This window comes from Saimiri boliviensis, chromosome 1 (assembly GCF_048565385.1).
Source record: "Saimiri boliviensis isolate mSaiBol1 chromosome 1, mSaiBol1.pri, whole genome shotgun sequence".
In the NCBI taxonomy this organism is placed as follows: Eukaryota; Metazoa; Chordata; class Mammalia; order Primates; family Cebidae; genus Saimiri; species Saimiri boliviensis.
In genome coordinates this window covers 212,441,414-212,463,362 of record NC_133449.1, presented here as the reverse complement: position 1 = coordinate 212,463,362, position 21,949 = coordinate 212,441,414, and the positions used below count along the sequence as shown (strand labels likewise).

At 39.1% G+C, this 21,949-nt stretch overlaps 1 protein-coding gene across 2 annotated transcripts in view; it reads left to right on the top strand.

Moving 5' to 3' along the window:
* Positions 1–223: 223 nt before the first annotated feature.
* The window catches only part of LNPEP (leucyl and cystinyl aminopeptidase), a 96,533-nt gene continuing 74,807 nt past the window's right edge, over positions 224–21,949 (top strand). The window contains exon 1 of one of the 2 annotated variants that reach the window (XM_010340220.3): positions 224–302. Coding sequence is in view for 1 of the 2 variants with exons in the window: in XM_003920729.4 (XP_003920778.3) it covers positions 308–326 (19 nt within the window). In the remaining variant the exon portion in view is untranslated. Of the gene's footprint in view, positions 327–21,949 lie in introns of both variants that reach the window. The other variant, XM_003920729.4, reaches the window with a different exon arrangement.

Here is a 21,949-nt window from a genome sequence, read left to right as displayed (position 1 = left end):
CTTCAGGTAGGGGCGGGGCTTTCCGCGTCCCGCCCAGGCCCCGCCCCCATCGCGAACCGGCTCCCTCCCGGCCTTTCCCCGGAGCCGCCGGGGGTCGGACTGTGCTTTTCCCTCTAGCTTCCCTCGCAGCCGCCGCGAAAACCCGGAGCGGCGGAACCATCGAGCGGTGGAGCGGCGCCGCCCCTCGCGGCACCTCCCCGGCAGCCCTCCGAGGCCGCGCTGGGCATGCTCAGTCGGCGGGGCCGCCTCAGCTCTCGGAGTAGGAAGCTCGGGCTCTCGGGCTGTGAGGAGCCGCGGCGGGGGTAAGATGGAGCCCTTCACCAATGGTGAGTGGGCGGCCGAGGCGCCGGGACACGGGCTCTCCGGAGCCCCGAGGGCCGTGGGCAGTCGTGACACGCGGAGTCGGGCTGCAGCCATCTTCCCCCCGCGGGCTTCCCGCGAGGGCTGGGGGAGGCAGGGAGAGGGGATCTAGGGGAGGCAGGGAGGCTCGGGGGCGGGCGGCGGCCCGTGCGGGGCCCCGGGTTCGCGTGAAGGTCAGCGCCGCCGCCGCAAGCCCGGGGTGCGGCCCGTGGGCGAACCTCAAAGTTTGGGCTGCTGCGCGCAGAGGAGTGGGCACCGGGAAAGTTGGCAGCTCAGGTTTGCCCCCGGAGGAAGCGGTGTCGGCCCGACTCTCCCGCAGGAGCGCTAAGCTGTGGCCGCCGCCCAACCCAAGTTTTGCGGGGCGCCGGGAGCTGTCCCCCTGCCCTTCAGTGAGCTGCCGGCGTGACTTTTCCTAATAGGGCGGGGTGGGGGCGGGAGGCTTGGCAAGTTCGTGTGGAAGGAAGGGAAACTTCAGGAAAGGCTCGCTCACCCCGCTCGGGGCCGCGGAGGTGCCTGACCGCAGCGCCATCCTGGCCCCGCCGAGGCGCGCCGCAGGGCCACCACGCTTCCCCTCCCCGGCTGCAGGTCCCGTACAGTTTTTCAGTCGAAGACCTGTTAATGTCAAGGGTCCGTCACGGTGATAACCACGGTGTGACAGGAAGCGAGAGTCAACGCGGGGAGCCCGCCTGCACCCTGCCGGTAGCCACTGCCCTTCGCTGAACGGGGAGCATAAATCCCACCCTAGTTAGAACGATAGCTTTTGTTCCGACCAAGTGCCAGAGTCACAATGCAGGGGTGAGATGTTTTACCATTTTGCGGCGCTGAGTGTGTGGATTTCCTTTTAAGATAGAAAGTAGGAAAACTGCCAGTAAGGGAGACGACTCACTAAAATTAGAGGATTCACTCTCCGGTTTGACATGTTTTCCCAAGGGTGGTTGGTTACTTCAGAAGGTGGAGTATCACTTTAAAAGTCTATCCCTGTATAGTTGCCACCCAAGAGCAGGCAGATACTGTCCATTATATCCTAAATCCCAGCCACACTGTGTTGTATGCTGCGCTTCATTCATGGGGCTGCGAACTACTGATTATATTCTCCCTTCTCCTAATGTAGAATGCTTTATTCTACTGCCATCTTTCTGTCTGTACTGTTTAATTAGGCTTACTGATAACAACTTGAATTCTGAATTTTCTTTCTCATGCAGGTCCTATTTGTAATTACTAAGACTCAAATAATAGTCTGGTGAAGTTACTCGAAGAATTAAGGAAGGTTTGAGCTAAAAGAAACTATAGAGACCATCTAGTACTTCAATGTAAAATAGGTTAAATACAAGTTGTTAGTCCTTACAAGTGACTATTCCACGGTTTATTCTTTGTTCTTGGTAGAATGCTTGGAGTTACCATGTTGGTAGGATTTTAAATGTGAAATTTCATCTCTGTGACAAGGCTGACTCACCCGTTTGGTCAAGATTAGTGCTAGCTGATTTGTTGAACCTTTGCTTACAGAATTAAAGCACTTTTTCAAGTTTTGAAACTGGGGTCTTTTCTCTCATAGAATATGCTTCTAGATGTGGGTATTTGCAAATTGTCACATTTGGGAAGACGATGGAAAAATCCCACTGAAGAGAACAAAGAAAGAAGCAGCGCTTCAACTTTCATGTAGAAAACTGGATTTTTGATTCTTTCCTATTTGTCTTTCAGAGTTGATGCTGGAGACAGCTTGGCAGTGCATAATTTTGGTTAATGTAGCAATCATTCTTTGGAACCTTATTTAGCATCCTTTTACGAGGAAAATAGAATCGGCAGCATCTACAGTCAACAAGAAATTAGCTGTTAGCAGTTTGAAGTGCATTTCAGGTTTAAGATGGACAGGGTATTTATTTGAAAACTTGAAGAATTGTAGAATTTTCTAGTGTTTTCAAACGACGTGGTACAGTAGACAGTTACATACTTCATCCTTTTGAGTACAAAAATATGCATATATAATGCTCCCATTGGTCTGGGTGTGATGATGCAGAGTATTTCATTATCCATACAATTTATGATTGCAAGATTTATCAAGCCTGGTATTGGATTTTGTTACACGTTCATCCTCTTTTAACGGAATTTTTCTCACTTAACACTTTCTCATGTATCCCTGTATATGTAGAGAGGTGTGGGAGCTTAACAAAAAACAGTTTCAGTAATTTAAGACATATCTTTTAGTTAAAATCTTGTCAGTGGTTCCACCTACTGACTGATAACATTTGTAAAGAAAGTGAATTTAGTTTATATCTTGTCCCTCTGACCTTCAACACTCATCTGTTTTCTGTAGTTTCCCTGTTTTCCATCCAAAGTTACTACTGGAATGACCTATTTTTGCTGGGCCCTGCTCAATCTCTACCTGTTGATAATTGGTTCATTTGATGAATATCCTATGTTAACCTGTTCAGGGAACATACTTCTACAATCCATTTAAAATGCATATTCCCAGAAAGGGCGTATAAGGATGGATATTAATGCTAGGAATTCCCATTTAGCTCAGGATCTATTTTTGGATTTGTCCTTGGGAAAAATTGCTGTTATGTTGAAGTCTGGACATCTGGTCTGAGTTTGGATTTTTGATGGCTTTTTTAATGATGAGATATGCTGGACCAGTACTTAAAATTGTTTTGGCAATAATGACTATGTCTTGTTAGGCAGGTGGAGGTAAACTGTTAGGTAATAGTGATTTGTATATTACCAAAAAAAAAAAAATTGAAGGCAACTATGTTTTTTGATAGAGGTATTAGATTAAGGTAAATTATTTGATGTTTATCCAGCTTTTTTGTCGTCATTTGCATGCAGGGTTGGTATATTTTGGAAAATCTTAAATTTATGTTAAGAAATGTAAGTGCCAAGGTTCACCCTCAGAAACTGATTGAAGAGGTTTGAGTATACATCGAATATATACTAGAAATTATGTATACTTTTTTTTTTTTTTTTTTTTTTTTGAGACACAGCCTCACTGTGTTGCCCAGACTGGAGTGCAGTGGCATGATCTCGGCTCACTGCAATCTCTGCCTCCTGGTTCAAGCAATCCTCCTGCCTCAATCTCCCGGGTAGCTGGGATTACAGGCACGCACTACCATGCCCAGCTAATTTTTGTATTTCCAGTAGAGACGGAGTATTCACCATGTTGGCCAGGCTGGTCTCAAACTCCTGGCCTCAAGTGATCTGACCTCCCTAGCCTCCCAAAGTGCTGGGATTATGGGCATGAGCCACTGTGCCTAGCCAAAAGTATATATATTTTCTAGTTTGTGATATATTCTAAAGTAAATCTAGTGGTTGGTATTTTGGCATTTTGAGGTTGCAGAACTGAAAACATAATTTAAAGATTTTCATTTTTTTTTTTAAATATGAACATAGGTCCCATGAATCGCTTTATTACCACAGTGTGGTGCATAATCAAACAAGGAAGACTTAACTGTCTTAAAAAATTATTTTTGTTTTCATTTTCAGATTGGTATCCAATTAAAAGTATTTTTCAACTTCCAAAAAGGGAAGTCTGGACAACAAATGAGATCTTTGTGGCTTGTAACACAGTATAAAATTGTGATTCCGTCTTTTAATCTTACACATGACAATTGCTCTGTAGGTATGCATGTCTTTCTTAAAAAACTTTTTAGGATTACTTCTCAAAAATGTGAGCATACCACATACTGCTTTTATTTTTCTCTTGCTCTATGATAAATTTCTACATTGAAAGAAAACCCTTAAGAAATTGAAACTTGTAATTTCTCTGTGTGATGGAATATAAGTTAAAACCTGTTTTTATCTGTCTGTCTTAAGTTTTTTTATTTGGGGAAAATAAGACTATTTGGAATCAAGTGTTAGCATCACTAATAATCTAGGGTTAAAGCTGTAGCTAGAAACAGCCCAGTTTTTAACTGGAAGCTAGTAGTAGAAAAGCTCTTTGCTATTACCAGTTTCCAAAAAGTGTCTTGATACATGCATGAAAACAGCATATTTTAGAAACTTTTATAACCAGTGATTATCATTTACCTGTAGGTTTTCCATGAGAACTCAGCCTGAAAGGTATATAACCAAAAAGACTGGTTGTAAGGAAATTATATAGAAAATAAGTAAGGGGTAATTTTCTGCTCAGTAATTCAGTCATACACCCATCTTTTGAATGCACACTTACAAGTAGATTTTCTGCTAGGCACAGTTACATTTAAAAAAAAAAAAAAAAAAAAAACTTGTCATCAGATAATGCATACCTAAATAAGAGAAATGAATTGAAGAACCTAGTTTTGTTCTCATGCTAATATGAAAATATGGACACACGAAGAAAAGTGCAATAAAGCTTTGTCTAACACAGTATTCTAATTATGAAATAAATGTACAGAAACTTGTTCATAACTGTATAACTTCTGTTACCATAGGCTCACATGTTTACTAATTTAGTGTAATAGTCCCACTAGGAAACAGCAGTGTTAACCCTCTCCATGAAAACATTAGAAACTTGAGATGTGGAAGAATTTAGCCAAGGTTACTCCAGACGTTGGTATGGACCTAAACGACGCCTGTGGTTCTAGGCAGTTCAGGTTCTAGGCAGTTCAGGTGAGGTCAGTGCAGCTATGTTTTGCCAATTAGTTACTTCATGTCTTGAAAACTGTAGGACAGCGGTCCCCAACCTTTTTGGGACCAGGGACCAGTTTCATGGAAGACCATGTTTCCACGGACCAGGGTGGGGGGTATGTATACTTTCTAGTTTGTGATGTATTCTAAAGGGAAGAAGGTTTCGGGATGATTCATTTGTGTTACATTTATTGTGCACTTTATTTTGATTATTGTTACATTGTAATATATAATGAAATAATTATACAACTCACCTTAATGTAGAATCAGTGGGAGTCCTGAGCTTGTTTTCCTGCAACTACACAGTCTCATCTGGAGGTGATGGGAGACAGTGACAGATCACTAGGCATTAGATTCTCATAAGGAGCGCTCAACCTAGATCCCTTGCATGTGCAGTTCACAATAGGGTTCACGCTGCTATGAGAATCTAACACTGCCACTGATCTGACAGGAGGTGGAGCTCAGATGATAATGCTTTGGGAAGTGACTGTAAATAAAGATGAAGCTTCACTTGTTTGCCTGCTACGCAGCTCCTGCCTGCTGTGCGCCCTGGTTCCTAATAGGCCAGGGGGTGGGGGGATCCCTACTGTAGGGGGCTAGAGTTGAGCTGATACTACTAGGCCTTTCCATAATATAATTGGAGCAACCAGAAAGTCTTTTTTTCTTTTCTTTCTCTCTTTCTTTCTTTTTTTAAATATGAATCCCTAGATATGAAACTTTTCTGAAAGTTTGCAAGAAACCAGAATTGAGAATAGAGGGAAATTTTGGAGCCCTTGTGGTGATACAGTTCTTTTAATATCTAGATCTTAACCTAGATCTACATCTGGCTGTTGTAGAGAGGGTTGCTCATTGCCTAGGTCAGGCGTCCCCAAACTATGGCCCGGCCCGCGGGCAGCATGCGGCCCCCTGAGGCCATTTATCCGGCCCCGCGCCGCACTTCAGGAAGGGGCACCTCTTTCATTGGTGGTCAGTGAGAGGAACACAGTATGTGGCGGCCCTCCAACGGTCTGAGGGACAGTGAACTGGACCCCTGTGTAAAAAATTTGGGGACGCCTGGCCTAGGTGTTTCTGGATAGTAAATGGAACATCGGGAGTTCCCTGAATCCATGGAAGGGTGGACAGGATTCCCTTGTAACCTCATCCATTGTTGTAATCCATTTGTGATTGTCCTAACGGCACCTGAAGGACTTTGCATTTTACAAAGACATTTAGAGAAAATTGGAAGAGGAGAGTCAATGAGGAAGATTAAAGAAATGTGGAGACTTGGGGGTAAGGGAAGAAGCTGATAGAGATTTTCAAAATGGTCATGCCTTGATCCTTGCAAGTCTTTGGCTCAGAAATGAGCTTCGGTTGCAGGGCAGGACACAGTTGTATGAAGTTGAAGATAGAGTCCAGGTGGAAAGGGTGTAGGTAGATGGATCTAGTTGGATTAATGGAATTGAAGGGTTGGTACAAATGAGTTAAGACTGGCATTTGGGAGCCTTGGCAAGAGATAGAACAGGAATTTAAGCATGTTGTCTTTTCTCTTTCATAGTCAGAAAATTCAGTCACTTGTAAGTTGGGACTGTTCACTTTCCTGAATGTTTTGGGTTTAAATAAAAAATATAACTCTTTGATAAACATGTGCTTGTAGGTAGTGCGGAGTTGTGGTGAGCCTGCACTTGCTCCTGATTCACTGCTGTTGGCTCTTGCCGAGAAACAGGTTGGTCAGGAGATAAAGAAAACTGCCCTTGGAGCCAGAGGTGGCAGTTTGCCAAATTATAATCATTCTAACAAGCTGCAACTTAAAATCCTTGGAGAAGGTGTGTGCTGACTTGATCAATAGAGCAAAGGAAAAGAATCTCAAAGTGATAGGACCAGTTTGCATGTCTACGGAAACTTTGAGAACCATTACAAGAAAAACTTCTTATGAAGGGTCTGAGACATGGCATTGTTTCCAGATGAGAATCCATATGTGACTCACTGACTTGCACAGTCTTTCTGAGATTGTTAAGCAGATTACTTCTATCATTATTGAGCCGGGAGTTGAGGTTGAAGTTACCATTGCAGATGCTTATGTCAATTATTTTTAATAAATGATTACCAGTTGTTTAAAAAAAAGCTATGGAGAGCTGTCTACCTTTTGGGACTACCATGGTAGCAGTCATTTACTAACCTTTTTTTGGGGGGTGGGGGTGGGGACAGGGTCTTGCCTGCCTGGAGTGCAATGGCATGGTCATGGCACTGCAGGCCTTGACTTCTCAGGCTCAAGCGATTCTCCTGCCTCTCAGCTTCCAGAGTAACTGGGACCACAGGTGCACACCACCATGCCTGGCTAATTTTTGTGTTTTTTGTCAAGATGGGGTTTCTCCATGTTGACCAAGATGGTCTTGAACTTCTGGGCTCCAGCAATCCACCTGTCTTGGCCTCCCTGAGTTCTGGGACTATAGGTGTGAGCCAGTACGGCCTTGTGGCCAGCCTACTATTCTTTATAGTCTGGCTTTGCTTCATTTTTCTGCTGGTGTTTTATGATAGAACAATGAACCAATTAATTTTTTAAAAATTCCATCCTTAGCATCTAAATTAGGAGGAAACCAGGTCATTTGCCAAATAAGGAAAATTCAAGCTTCCAAGGGAGTTTCAAGAAACAATGGAGAATCAAGTTTAATTCTAGGAGACTTTTTGAAATTCTTTTTCTTCCAGTACATATTGCTTAATGAAGGTACTCCTGGGTATTCCACATATTTAAAAAATGTAGTCACTGAAACAGAATCAGTTGTCTGAATTTCTCTAGATTGTGGGGCTCTCAGTCTTCTCCAGCCTCAGATACTCTTAGGGAGGCCAAGCCAATGATCTGCAATGAAGGAAATTAAAGAAGGCTTCCTGGTGTTTCGGCTGGAGAAAGCTGCTTCACCTGAGGGAACAGAAGAAAGAGGAGTGCAGTGAGGAAAGGATGCCTCTATGTGTTGGGTTGCTCCTTTCCCCTTGCAGCAAATGATGACCAGCGCTGTGTGGGAGCATTTCCCAGACAACTGCCTCAGATGTCATTCAGTGTCATAGACGTAATTTCTGGTGGGGAAGGAGGCTTAAGCCTTAGTATTTGTCACAGCCGAAACTGTTATTTTGTCAAATTTAAAACAGTTGTTAGTATATTCATCAATGAAACATCATTACATTGTCAATGAAAAGAGTCAAACTCTGTAAAATTTTTAAAGAGGTTTATTCTGAGGCAAATAATGTGTGACCAAGGCCCAAAGCACAGTCTTAAGAAGTCCTGAGAACATGTGCCCAACATGGTTGGGTTACAGCTTGATTTTATACATTTCAGGGAGATAGAAATTATAGGCAGACAACAGTCAATACATGTGAAATGTACACTGGCTGAGTCTGGAAAGGTAGGACAACTCAAAGCAGGGACTTCTATTCCAGTTCATAGGTGGATTCAAAGATTTCAAAGATTTTCATTTTTCTTTTTCTTATTTTTGCTTTTTTTTTTGGAGACAGAGTCTTACTCTGTCACCCAGGCTTTAGTGCAGTGGTGCAATCTCGGCTCACTGCAAACTCCACCTCCTAGGTTCAAGCAATTCTTATGCCTCAGCCTCCTGAGTAGCTGGGATTACAGGCATGTTGCCACCGCACCCAGCTAATTTTTGTGTGTGTGTTTATTTTTTATTTTTTATTTTAGTAGAGATGAGGTTTTGCCATGTTGCCCAGGCTGGTCTCAAACAAGTGATCACCGACCTCGTCCTCCCAAAATGCTGGGATTACATACAGGCATGAGACACCATATCTGGTCACATTCAAAGATTTTCCGATTGGCAGTTGGTCGAAAGAATTAAGTTGTGATCTAAAGACCTGAAATCCATAGAAAGCAGTGTCTAGGTTAAGATAAGGTAAGGGGTTGTGGAGACCAAGGTTCTTATTATGTGGATTAAGACTCCACATAGCAGGCTTTAAGAGAATAGATGGTTATCTCTTATCAGAACCTAAAAGGTGACAGACTTAGTTAAATCTTTCCTGGATCAAAAAACAACCTGAGGTGGTACAGTGGCTCACACCTGTAATCCTAGCACTTTGGAAGGCCAAGGCAGGAAGATTGATTGAGCTTAGGAGTTCAAGACCAGCCTGGGCAACATAGGGAGAGCCCATCTCTACAAAGAATTAAAAAATTTTTTTTTAAAAATTAGCCAGGTGTGATGCTATGCACCTGTGGTCCCAGCTGCTTGGGAGGCTGAGGTAGGAGGATCGCTTTAGCCCAGGTAAGGTGGAAGTGAGCTGTGATCACGCCACTGCCCTGCAGCCCGGGCAACAGAGTGAGACCCTATCTCAAAAACAAAAACCAAAAAACTGGAAAGGTCTTTTTCTGTAGAATGTTCCCACACAGGAGACAGCTTTGCAGGGCCATTTGAGAATAAGTCTAAGAAATATTTTGGGGTAAAATACCACTGTTTCTTTCAGAGCCTGCTATCTGTTGTTTGATGTTCTACTAGACTCAGTTTGGAATTTGGCATTTTATTGCTACAAAGAGTCTGTTTTGTCAGTCTTAAGATCTCTATTTTAATGTTAATGCTGGCCAGTTGTGCCAGAATTCCAAAAGGAGGAGAGTATAATGAAGTCTGTCTGAATCCCCCTTCCCATCATAGACTGAGCTAATTTTTCATGTTTACTTTGGAATGCCCTTGGCCAAGATGAGGGGTCCATTCAGTAAGTTGAGGGGCCTAGAATTTTATTTTTGGTTTACAAAATCATTCCAATATCCTCTTCAGAGGAAAAATGCATAGAGATTAGTGGAAATGATTGAGGAGGGATCAATCAAAAGAAGATGTTTAAAATATCTTCTTAAGTTGGTATTGATAATGTGATTTGAAGACAGAAATATTTGTCAGGTTTCTGCTTGTCCCGTAATTGTTAGAAGGGCCTTGATGAAATAAGGGAGGCTGCCATGACACTTGAGTCTTGGTGAAAGGAACTAGTGTGTCCAGATTTATCAAGATCATGTGCAGAAGTTTGAGCTGGCCGCCTCTTATTAGTTTCTCTGTTTTTTAAACTTGAGACTAAGTGCCTTAGTATTTAGATTGGTTAGCTACGTTATGAAGACTACTCAAACTGAACAATAGAGTATTGGGTATTCATAGGAATAAGAAATGCATTGCTCTTTAAAGCAGCAGCCTCACTTCCATCTACATCAGTACAGGATACTGAGAGGCTTGATAACTTTCCATTTGTAGGAAGCACCCAGAAAAATATTTGAATATAGAAAAGAAGGTCTATTCTGACTTGGGGATCAGATAATAGAATGTGTTGAGTTAGATTTCCATCTACATGTTCACTAAAGTGTGGCTAGCTTTGTTCAAGTCCAGTTGTTCATTGCAGTTGGGTACATAGTTCTGTTTTAATTAATTACCAATTCAGAAAATACTACTGAGATAAAGACTTGAAGAATTTATGCATGGAATCTTTTCTTGGCACATCATTGAATGACAGTGACCATTACTAGAAAAAATATAGTTATAATTCCAGCCTTTTGACTAATCTATCACTAATTTTTTTTTAATTTGATGAGTGTTAAGCAAACTGGCTCTCAGTCAGTTGTAAATTGATGACAAAGTTGTTACTATAAAGGCTTAAGACTGTCATATACCTGATGTTTTATCAGTCTGATGAGTTACGTGGAAAAGTATTTCAAAAAAATTATCAGCAAAATAATTTTTTGTTCAGATTCCTCTGAGATCTGGCAAATAAATGTATTTACCAATTGAGATTTTTTTTTAACTCACAAGTTTTCCGTATACATTGAAGAGTTCTTATAAATTTCCTTTGCAGATCCCATTCAGTGATACCCATTCTCTGTTAAATAACTCACAGATATACTCATTATGCCTAATGTAATTTTTCACTGTAAATAAGGAATTATAAGTTACGATGTTCTTTTAAGACTATAGTATATCCAATTGATGGAGTTTAAAAATAAACTTTTCATATTAGATCTCATAAAGGTATTCGCAGCTATACAGATTTGCTCGAGAGATTAATAAGCATAAATATTTTTGGCATCATTAACAATTTAAATTACTTTTTACTGCTAAATCTTTCTAAGAGGGGCTCTACGACTGGCATGGTGGGTGGGGAGGTTGGAGAGAGTTAACTTGGGGAGAAATGCCAGATATAGGTGACAGGGGTGGGGGATGGAGGCAGCAAACCACATTGCCATGTATGTACCTGCAACAATCCTGCATAATTTGCACATGTACCCCAGAACTTAAAGTATAATTAAAAAAAAAAAAGCAAGTGAAAGAAAAATGATTCCATTTATAAAATGGCAGGAGTCCTGGCACTTTGGGAGGCTGAGGCAGGAAGATCAGTTGAGCCCAGGAGTTCAAGACCAGCCTAGGCTACTAGTTCAAGACTCTGCTCTACAGAAAAAAAATAAAATAAATAAATAGATAGATAGATAAAATTAAAAAAAAATACTCTGCAAGCTAAAGATTTTTTGTTAACTTGATTGGGGGGACAAGTTTAATATAAATATAAATATAAATATAAATAACCTAGGAAAAGAAAAAGAAAATTGAAAATTGGAGCTAAAATAATTTGATTTTACCTTCAACAAGGTTATTGGCTGTCTTTCAAGTAACTAAAAGAGCATATCTTTACGTGAATTTTAAGCATGGTTATATGATTAATATAAGGATAAAGCAATCCAATGCTCTCAGTATTTATTTCCTTGCTATTTGTCTGTTTTTTAGTTTATGGAATGTTGTGTTGTACTTGGTAATTTGATGCTTTTTAGATGCTTTTTAGATAGATTTTTAACCACAGTACTTCCTCTGTAGTATTGACAATGTGTTTGTCCCTCTGTGGCATTAACAATGCCTAATTGTTCAGTAGAACTCCATGATTATAGTTAGAACTTTGTACATTATTATAAATTTTTTATCTTAGTTATATATTCCACTGCAGATAGCAACCAGAAAAGTAAATACAGAAATATGTATCTATATAGAGAATGTAATATACAAAAAAAGTCTTGGGAGATGAGTACTTTTGGCTTAATTCCATTTTATTGAGACGAGAGAATAATAGGATTCAAATCCACATAATTTTTCTTTTTCTTATTTTCCCATTTTTCTCTTTTTGAATTTTTTCCTTTTTACGTTATGTTAATAGTTTGTTCTTCATCTCTTTTTATCACTGAGACGAAAAATACAGCAAAACATAAATCTTTTTTCACGTCACCATGCTTCATTCTTCTTTTATTGGGGAAGGGGCAGTGGGAATCCAGAAATAAGCATAGTATAAAAATTTTAATACAGATTCTTCTTCTTCTTCTTCTTCTTTTTTTTTTGTTTTAATATGGAGTCTCACTGTGTCACCCAGGCTGGAGTGCAGTGATGTAATCTCGGCTTACTGCAAACTCCCCCTCCCAGGTTCAAGCAGTTCTTTGCTTCAGCCTCCTGAGTAGCTGGAATTACAGGCGTGCACCACCATGCCTAGCTAGTTTTTGTATTTTCAGTAGAGACAGGATTTCACTTTTCTGGCCCAGCTGGTCTTGAACTCATGACCTCAGGTGATCTGTCCTTCTCGGCCTCCCAAAGTGCAGGGATTAGAGGTATGAGCCACCACACCCAGCCCAGATTCTTCTTGCATACTGTTTTAAACTGCTTCAGTTTAATAAGTATTTTTATTTGTTTTGCTTTTGACTTGTGCCCATGTATATTTTAAAAAATATAATCGTTTTTTAAAAGATGCCCTCCCAAATAAATACATTAAATGCATTCAAATAATACCTTTATTATATGATAACTTGTTCTAAGCTTCGTTCTTAAATATGGAGTACAAATATTAATGTAGTGTAGTTCCTGATTTTGAGGAGCTTACATTCTTGTGGAATTTTTTTTTTAAGATTATTGATATGAACATACAAACTAGCATACTCTCCAAAAACCATGAGACTGAGAATTATAGGTCTAGTCCCACACCTTTTACTTCAATACATTTGATTTTCTACCTTTTTTTTTCTCTCCATTTTGGAGATCTCTCTATAAATCTACCTTATTTTGTTAAGACTACTATATAGCATAGTATAATAGTGAAGTGAACAGTTCAGACAGCCACATTCAAATCCTGGCTCTTTATTCACTAGCTCTCTGATTCTTAAGGATATTACCAGATTGTTTTAATATCTTTAGTTAAAAACCTAAAATGTACATTCAAAACTCAAAACTTTTTTGAAATTAGCAGTAGTCTAAGATACATGGTGGTTTGAGCATATTGCAGCCGTAGTGGGATTTTGAAAAGCTTGGAACTAATGGTATTTCTTGGATCCTAATTCTTTTCTAAGGGCTTGAGTCCCTTATAGGAAGACTCTTTCCATTTCATATTTATTAACAATGATGAATTTGCAACACTTTCATGGAACTGTTACCTAAAGCAGGGGTCCCCAACTTCCACACCAAGGATCCGTCCTAGGAACTGGGCTGCACAGCAGGTGGTGAGCAATGGGCAAGCAAGCATTACTGCCTGAGCGCCTCCTCCTGTCAGATCAGGGTAGCATTAGATTCCCATAGGAGCATGAGCCCTTTTGTGAACTGCACTTTTGAGGGATCTAAGTTGCATACTCCTTGTGAGAATTTAATGCCTGATGATCTGAGGTAGAACAGTTTCATCCCAAAATCATCATCCCTTCATGCCCCTGCATCCGTCACTCTCCCCCACACCCCTGTCTGTGAAAAATTGTCTTTCACAAAACCAGTCCCTGGTCCCAAGAAGGTTGGGATCCACTGGCCTAAAGAGTAGAGGAACTGTATATTCCTATCTCCAGTTTAATTCTGGCCCTGGTATGCTTTCATGGTTCCTTCAAGAAAATACAATATGCAGTACCTCATTATTCATACAAATAGAACTTGTTTCAGCCTTAGAGCAAGTGTTAAGTATAGTTTAATACTTGTTAGGAAGAGCTGAAATAGCAGTTTAAGATCAAAAGGTACAGTGTTAACATGAAGATACTGAATGAGGATATTTCATTAACTAGTAACAAGGCCTGTGTGTCATAAGCATCAAACAGGAATACAAACAGACATAGCTATGTGTTTAAGTTCAGACTTATTTTGCTGTGCTTCCTTATAGGAAGCTTAATAAGCTAGTTTTACTAACGGATTTTTATTTCTGCTGGTGACTGTGATATCCTTACATTATTATTATTTTTTGCTGAATCAATGTAACTTGGCAGCAGCTTTTGGCTCTGAGAGCCTATTATGAATTATGCAATTCTCTACCTACACTCTACCATGAGTCTCTGGATCTATTTTTTTTTCTCTCACAAAGACAATATTTTAAACTGAAATGTATAAGCTAGTGATTTTGACCAAATAGTAAGGTGTGTAAAGAATAATCCTTTAACTATTTGGTGGCTATATGGGTAGATTACATGGGAACAGAGTAGCAGCATTCCTCACCTTGAACAATTATTCCTGGGAAACCTTGAGGTAAAGAGATTATACCTTCTCACGGAAATAAGTTATTGGAGTCTACATTTCTGCCCAAGGATGCTCAAAGAAGCATAAATATCACGTATGAAAGCAGAGGTACTACTTGTTTAGGACTCCATTTTCTAAATGGTTAAAACTATATTTTGAGTTCTATATAAATAATGTACATGCTTGTTCAGCCAAAAACCATTAATTACATGTATCAGGCAAAAAACAGATCTTTTATATTTGCTACTATGGTTGGCCTTTAACATAGCGTTTTGTTGCATACATATTAGATGCTCAATAAATGTTATCTGAAAGTAATACTACTTCAAACAACTCCAAAACAAACACTTAACAATTTTGTTTGTACTCTTATAGGTCAGTCAGTCTGTCCTCCTGTCTTCCCTCCCTCTATTCCTTTCTTCTCTCCCTCCTTTCCTTCATCCTCCCCCTCACCTTTCCTTTTCCTATAAACTTTTCCATAGCAAACAGAGTAATTCCAAATCATTTTTTGGAACATTCTTATTAGTGTTCATTCAGCTTCTCTTTCCACTGAAATGAATTCATTGAGTACTTGCAGTATTTCAAACCCTATGCTTTGTAGAGAGAAGACAGTGCTAAATAAGAAACCCTCCCAGTGTTAGAGGGAAAGGAAGATGATGTGGAGGGAGGGAGTCTTACTCTGAAGCATTTTCAAAATCAACATTAAAGAGTGACCCAACATTTTCCTCCTTTCTTCTTTCATCTTGTTTCATAGCTAGAGAGCTGCTATGACTTTGAGACCTAAGTGGTGCAATTAAATCAATTTCTCTTCCTACAGTGCTGCAAAGACTTCTGGCTGACCTGTATTGGGGCACTTTGCCCTTCATTAGAGAGCCATTAAAACAATTCCCAAGCCAATTAAATTCAACTTTGAAAAAGGAATTTCGTAATATACCATGGAGTTGGTGAGAAGGCAATGAATGGGTCACACACAAGCTTTCATATAGCCTTATGGGAAGAGTAAAGGTTAAGCTATGTCATGGCTGTCAGCTTGGCAAAGCCACTGAAAGGCAGGACTCTATTACTTGACATAACAAAATATTAATAACTAGTGTTATGAGTTAGTTGTAGTGTGAGCTGAGGTTTGAAAGCATGAATTTTAGACCTAACACTATCCATGAGGAAAAAAAGTGGATGTTTCTCTACTGATGTTAATCAAAGGTTAAAAATCAAATGACATTTTGAGGAAAACAAACCCAAATAACTCATTAATGGCCATACAAATTGTGGTGTGTGAAACTATGAAGATATTGATTTACTACTTCCCTTCCCCTTAAGAAAATCTCCATTTCTCTCTCCCTACCCCTTAGTATATTTATAGAGTGATTATATGGGAACAGAGTATAAGCAGTGTATTAGTCTTTTCTGGCTGTTAGAATGAATACAGACTGGGTGGCTTCAACAACAGAAATTAATTTTCTTACAGTTCTGGAGGCTAGTAGCCCAATACCAAGGCTACCATGGTTAGTTTCTGGTGAGGGCTGTTTCTCACTTGCAGAATGCTACCTTCTTGCTGTGTCCTCACGTGGTCTTTGTTCTGTGCAGATGTGGAGAAAGTGAGCTTTGCTGTTTTTTTCTCTTTTTCCAAGGACACCAATCCTGTTGGATTAGGGCTCTACCCTTACGACCTAATTGAACCTTAATTACCTTCTTAAAAGCCCTATCTCCAAATGCAATCAGATTGGGGGTTTAGTGCTTTAATATATGAATTTGCAGGGGGTGGATACAGCTCTGTGTCATAGGAGCCTTCTTCAGTTTACACAATTTCTGTAAACCTCAGGGTAAAGAAAATTATTTTTTCACAGGAATAAGTTATTGGTGTTTACATTCCTGCCTAAGGATGTTAAAAGAAGCATATATGCTTAAGTTTAATTTTTTTCTTCTGGACACAGTAATCCAGGATGATCCAAAACCCCTTGTCCCATTTTTGTCCTGTACTGAAGTAAGCCAGACCGTCTGTGTTTGTTTACTTTGTGTATTTGTTCTATATGCTTTTTCAGACAATATACCAACTTGCCTGTTTGGATCAAGATGTCTGGAGAGTTTGGGAGTAGTTTATCTTTGAAGGCAGAGTTATGCTTCTCAGATACTTTGGTTTTAGAATCTTAAAAATTCTTTTATCGAGGACCCCTAAGAGCTTTTGGTTAAGTGAGTTGTATCTCTAGAGATTTAAAAATTAACACTGATAACATTTAAAAATATTAATTTATTTAACAATAAAAACCTTTTATGTATTAACATAAATAACATTTTTAATAAAACTATTATTTTCCAAAACAAAAGGATTAGTGAGAGGCATTATTTTTCATTTTTGCAAATATTTTTGATGTTGGGCTGAATAGGATGCAACTGGATTTTCAGGATTGCTTCTGCATTCAGTCAGTTGTAATAGCACAAGTCATGTAGCCTGTGGAAAACTCTGGTTTATACTCATGAGAGAAGTGGCGTGAAAATGGCAAATAACATACTATTATGAAAACAGTTTTGACTTTGAAGGCCTCCTGTGATGACATCAGGGATTTCTAGGTGTACCCATATCACATTTTGAGAACATTAATCTAGCCTTTTTCAGGAACTGGAGAGGAATATTTCAGGAGTCCACAGAAGGTAGAAAGTGGAGCTGTTGGAATTGGGCAGCAAGTTTCTTAAGATAGATCTAGGTCACAGGAGGGGAATGTTCTGGCCAGGCTTATTTGACAGGCCACAGTATCAGATGCCTTGGTTACGTGAGGATTCTACAGTCACTTATTTCAGTCCTAGATTGTTCTAAAGTAGAGAGAGGCAGATTTTTTTTAAACTATTGCCTTTAAAAATGATTTATTTTTACCTCCATTTTTTTGTTTATATCCAAAGGGTTTTCAACAAGCTGCACCTTTCTTCACACCCCAGCCCCTCAACAAAGACATAATGGAGATACATCATTTAATGTCTCAGCCCTTTCATGATTTCTTAGACTATTCTTAGTTTTAGTGAATTAAAGGCCTACTTGGCTAAGTTCGTTTACTTTTTTTTTCTCTCCTACTTTTCCTGATCTATGGACCCAGGAGACCAGGATGATGCAAAATCCTTTGTTCCATACCTGCCCTGCCATAGAATGATCCAGACCTTTACGAGGACTAGAACCAGCCCCCCTTTTTTTCTGGGCTTTCTGGGGCCATGAATGACTAGGATTGATCTGTTTCCTCAAGCTTTATCCCTGAGCTTAACCAGGTCAGCCTGGGACCAGCCTGTGGGGTTTAACTATACCTGGAACAGATGGTTAATCTGTAATTAGCTTGCTATAATATAATTTCCATTTGGCTGGCAGTGGGGAAAGGAAGGTACTTCCAGTAAGCTACACGCTGATTTTCATCTCGGTGTTCACACATACTGGGTTTTATGAAAGAGACTTTGACTCTTGCATTCCTGATTAGCATTTTGTTAGTGTGAAAGTAAGGTATAGACACAGATACAGGTCTAATCACAAGATGGTTGGAGATCTTTTATCTTGTCCTCTTCTTAGAGCAAATTTAATAGAGGAATTTGATTAGCACCTAAGACTTGCTTAAATCTGAGCTACTAATTCTTTTTCCACTAATAATTGCTACCTCCACCCTCCTTCTTTCCACGTTTCTCATAAACCCAGACATGTGAGGCCATTTAAATTCCTGTTTATCCCATAGAATACAATGACATAGAAAAGGACATTCATTCCTTGTGTGTTGGATTCCCTTATATAAAACATAATATGTATCCAAATAATATGTTGGCACATATGAAAATGTGTGGTTCTCTCATTTCTAGAATTTTCATGTGTTATCTTGGCTTTTCATCTGTAAGTTTTCTCTTGTCCATTTGTATCTTGGTATTTTCTTTTTCAATTAAAGTATTAATTTCTAAGGCTGGGCGCGATGGCTCACGCCTGTAATCCAGCACTTTGGGAGGCTCAGGTGGGCGGATCACGAGGTCAAGAGATCGAGACCATCCTGGTCAACATGGTGAAACCCCATCTCTACTAAAAATACAAAAATTAGCTGGGCGTGGTGGCACCTGCCTGTAATCCCAGCTCGGGAGGCTGAGGCAGGAGAATTGCTTGAACCCAGGAGGCAGAGGTTGCGGTGAGCCAAGATCGAGCTATTGCATTCCAGCCTGGGTAACAAGAGCGAAACTCCGTCTCAAAAAAAAAAAAAAAGTATTAATTTCTAAGAAGCAGACCAATCTATGTCTTAGATTATGTAAACTAATTCATATTAGTTCAGCCCTTTTGTGATTTCTTAGACTAATCTTAGTTTTAATGAATTAAAGGCCTACTTTTTTTTCCTGCAGTGAAGTAAACAAGACCTTCTGAGTTTGTTTACTTTGTGTGTTTATTCTATTCTATTTGCTAGTATGAATTATGCAGTTCTCTACCTCCACTCTACCATGAGCCTCTGAATCTGTTTTTTTTCCTCACAAAGATAATATTTTGAACTTCTGAAATGTATCTTAGACCACCATATATCTTAGACCACAGCTAATGTGATTTCCAGATTTGTTGATATAGGTTAATATAAGAAATGTTTGTGTGGCATAGTGTAAAGGTTATTTCTCATTCTGAACTTGTAGCAATTTCTCACCAGTGTTTGTCAGTTTATGCTTGCTTTTTTCCTTTAGGGTTAAGGAATGCTCATCAAGCCTTTTTTTAATAGGTACATTGCAGGATAAATAAAATTGTTGCTGGTGTATATGCTGTATTAATCTGTCCATGGCAGTGTTGACAGTGGTCTCAAGGTTCTCTGGAGGCATTAGTATTGGGTTATGGCATGCTAAAATAGAGATAATTGAGACTGTAAAGTTCCAACTTTAAGTTATTAATAACAACCCTAAAACTATCTTTTCTTTCTTTCCTTTTAAAATAAGATATATGGTGATCTGTGATCAGATGTAAACATACACATTCTGAAATGTCCATATAAGGTCAGCTGGCCTGACACAGAATTCTATTAATATGAAAGTAGGTGATATACCTACCCATTCTAACCCATTCATTCAAAATACCTTGAAATGCTTATTGACATTATTGAAATTTAGCCTTCCACTCTGCTGGTGTTTATAGTTAAGAGTCAGAAATACTTTTACACAGAAGACCTTGTATGGTTTCTTTTTGTGTGTGTGGACAGAATTTGTGGAGCAAAGACCTGGAATCTGGCATATGAGAATGTGCAATAATTGTCCAATGAATAAGCTTCTCAAATTGGCCTTCATGTAATTAAAATGAGAGTGCTGAAGTGTTGCTTATTCCTCATTCTTGCAATTATATTTTTAAAACTTAAAGCAAAACAAAAATAATCCTTCTATCCCTTTTTTCATACCCATATTTTGGCAACCACTGATATGCTTTCTGACATTAGAGTTAAGTTTACATTTTCTAGAATTGTATATTAATTGAATTATATAGATTTTATATAATTTTATGTAAATAGAATCATACAGTGCTCTTTTTTGACCTCACTTCTTTGAATCAGCATACTAGTTTCTTTTTTTAAAAATTGGTGAATAGGGCTGGACACGGTGGCTCAAGCCTGTAATTCCAGCACTATGGGAGGCCAAAGTGGGCGCATCACTTGAGGCTAGTAGTTCAAGACCAGCCTGGCCAACATGGCGATACCCCATCTCTACTAAAAATACAAAAATTAGCTGGGTGTGGTGAGGCACGCCTGTAGTCCCAGCTACTTGGGAGGCTGAGGCAGGAGAATCATTTGAACTCAGGAGGGGGAGGTTGCAGTGAGCTGAGATTGTGCCACTTTACTCCAGCCTGTCTGTGCAACAGAGCAAGACTTCGTTTAAAGAAAAAAATTGGTGAATAATATTCTATTGTACAGATATACCATAATTTGTTTATTCACAAATTCACCAATTGATGGACATTTGTTTTCAGTTTGGCAGTTTGGAGCTATTACAAATAAAGCTGCTGTGAACACTCTAGCATAAGTCATTGTATGGACATTTGATTTTGTTTCTCCGGGGTAATTACCTGTCAGTTGATTGGATGGGTCTTCTGATACTGTTAAGTTTTAACTTTTTAAGAAACTCCTAAACTATCTTTCAAACTGGTTGTGCCATTTCACATTTCCATCAGTGATATATTAGAGTGCTGATTAATTTAGTATGATAACCTTTTTAATTTTAGCCAATCCAATAGATGTGTAGTGGTTACCTTGGGTTTTTATTTGCATTTCCCTGATGACTACTGCTGATATTGAGTATCTTTGTGTAGGGGAAAGGAGAAGTAGATTTTTTGGCCATTAGTTCACTTTTTATGAAATGGCTGTTTAAATATTTTGCCCATTTCTTTAAATTGGATTATTTGTCATCTTAGTGAGTGGTAAGAATACTTAATATATTCTGGATACATGGTTACACAAAGATGTATACATATATATTACACAAATATGTCTAATAGTTCTCTCTATATGAAAACAATAAAGATGTTGCTTATCATTTTCTATTTTTCATAGTTGTTTGTTAAGAAATCCATGATAAAAGCCTGGCCAACATGGCAAAACCCTGTCTCTACCAAAAATATAAAAAATTAGCCTGTGGTGTCTTGCATCTGTAGTTGCAGCAACTCCGGAGGCTGAGGCAGGAGAATCGCTTGAGCCTTGGAGGCGGAGGTTGCAGTGAGCAGAGGTTATGCCACTTCACCCCAACCTGAGTGACAGCATGAGACTCCATCCTAAAGAAATCTAGTGTAATGTGAATTGTTACCCTGTATGTAATATGTTGATTTTTTTTCTAGTCGATTTTGTGTATTTCTTTACTTTTTGTTATGCAGCAGTTTGTGTCTTGGTTTGGTTTTCTTTGAGTTTATTTCTTTTTAGGTTGAGCTTCTTAAATCTGTACATTGATATCTTTTACTATATTTGTGAAGTTTGGGGTGATTGTTTCTTCAGATAATTTTTCTGCCCCAATATTTTTCTCCAGCTGCGTATGTTTTAGTCCTTTGGATATTGCCCTACATGTCCCTGAGGCACTGTTTACTTTTTCCTCAATCTTCCTTTTTTCTGTGTTTTTCAAATCAAATTATTTCTGCTAATCTTAAAGTTCGTTGACTTTTTTTCTTTGTCATCACCATTCTGCTCTTCAGGCTATTCAGTGAATTTTTCTTTTCAGGATTTTTGTTTTCTGTTTAAAAATTTTATTTTGATACTTTCATAGTTTCTTTTTCTCTGCTGAGAATTTTTACCTTGTTTATTTCGATATGTTCTTCTTTACCTCATGGAGCATAATTATAACAGTTCTAAAGTATTCGATAATTCCATCATCTAGTGATTGCCTTTTCCATTGAGAATTGTTCACATTTTCTTGGTCCTTTGTATTTCAAGTTGTTTTGGGTTGCATCCTGGACATTGTGGATGTTATATTGTATAGACTTTTTTTATCTTCTGAAGAATGCTGGTATTTTTGTTTTAGCAGGCGATCATCCTGCTCAGGTTCAGACTTTAGTTCTGTTTTAACATCTGTGGCCAGCAGCTCCA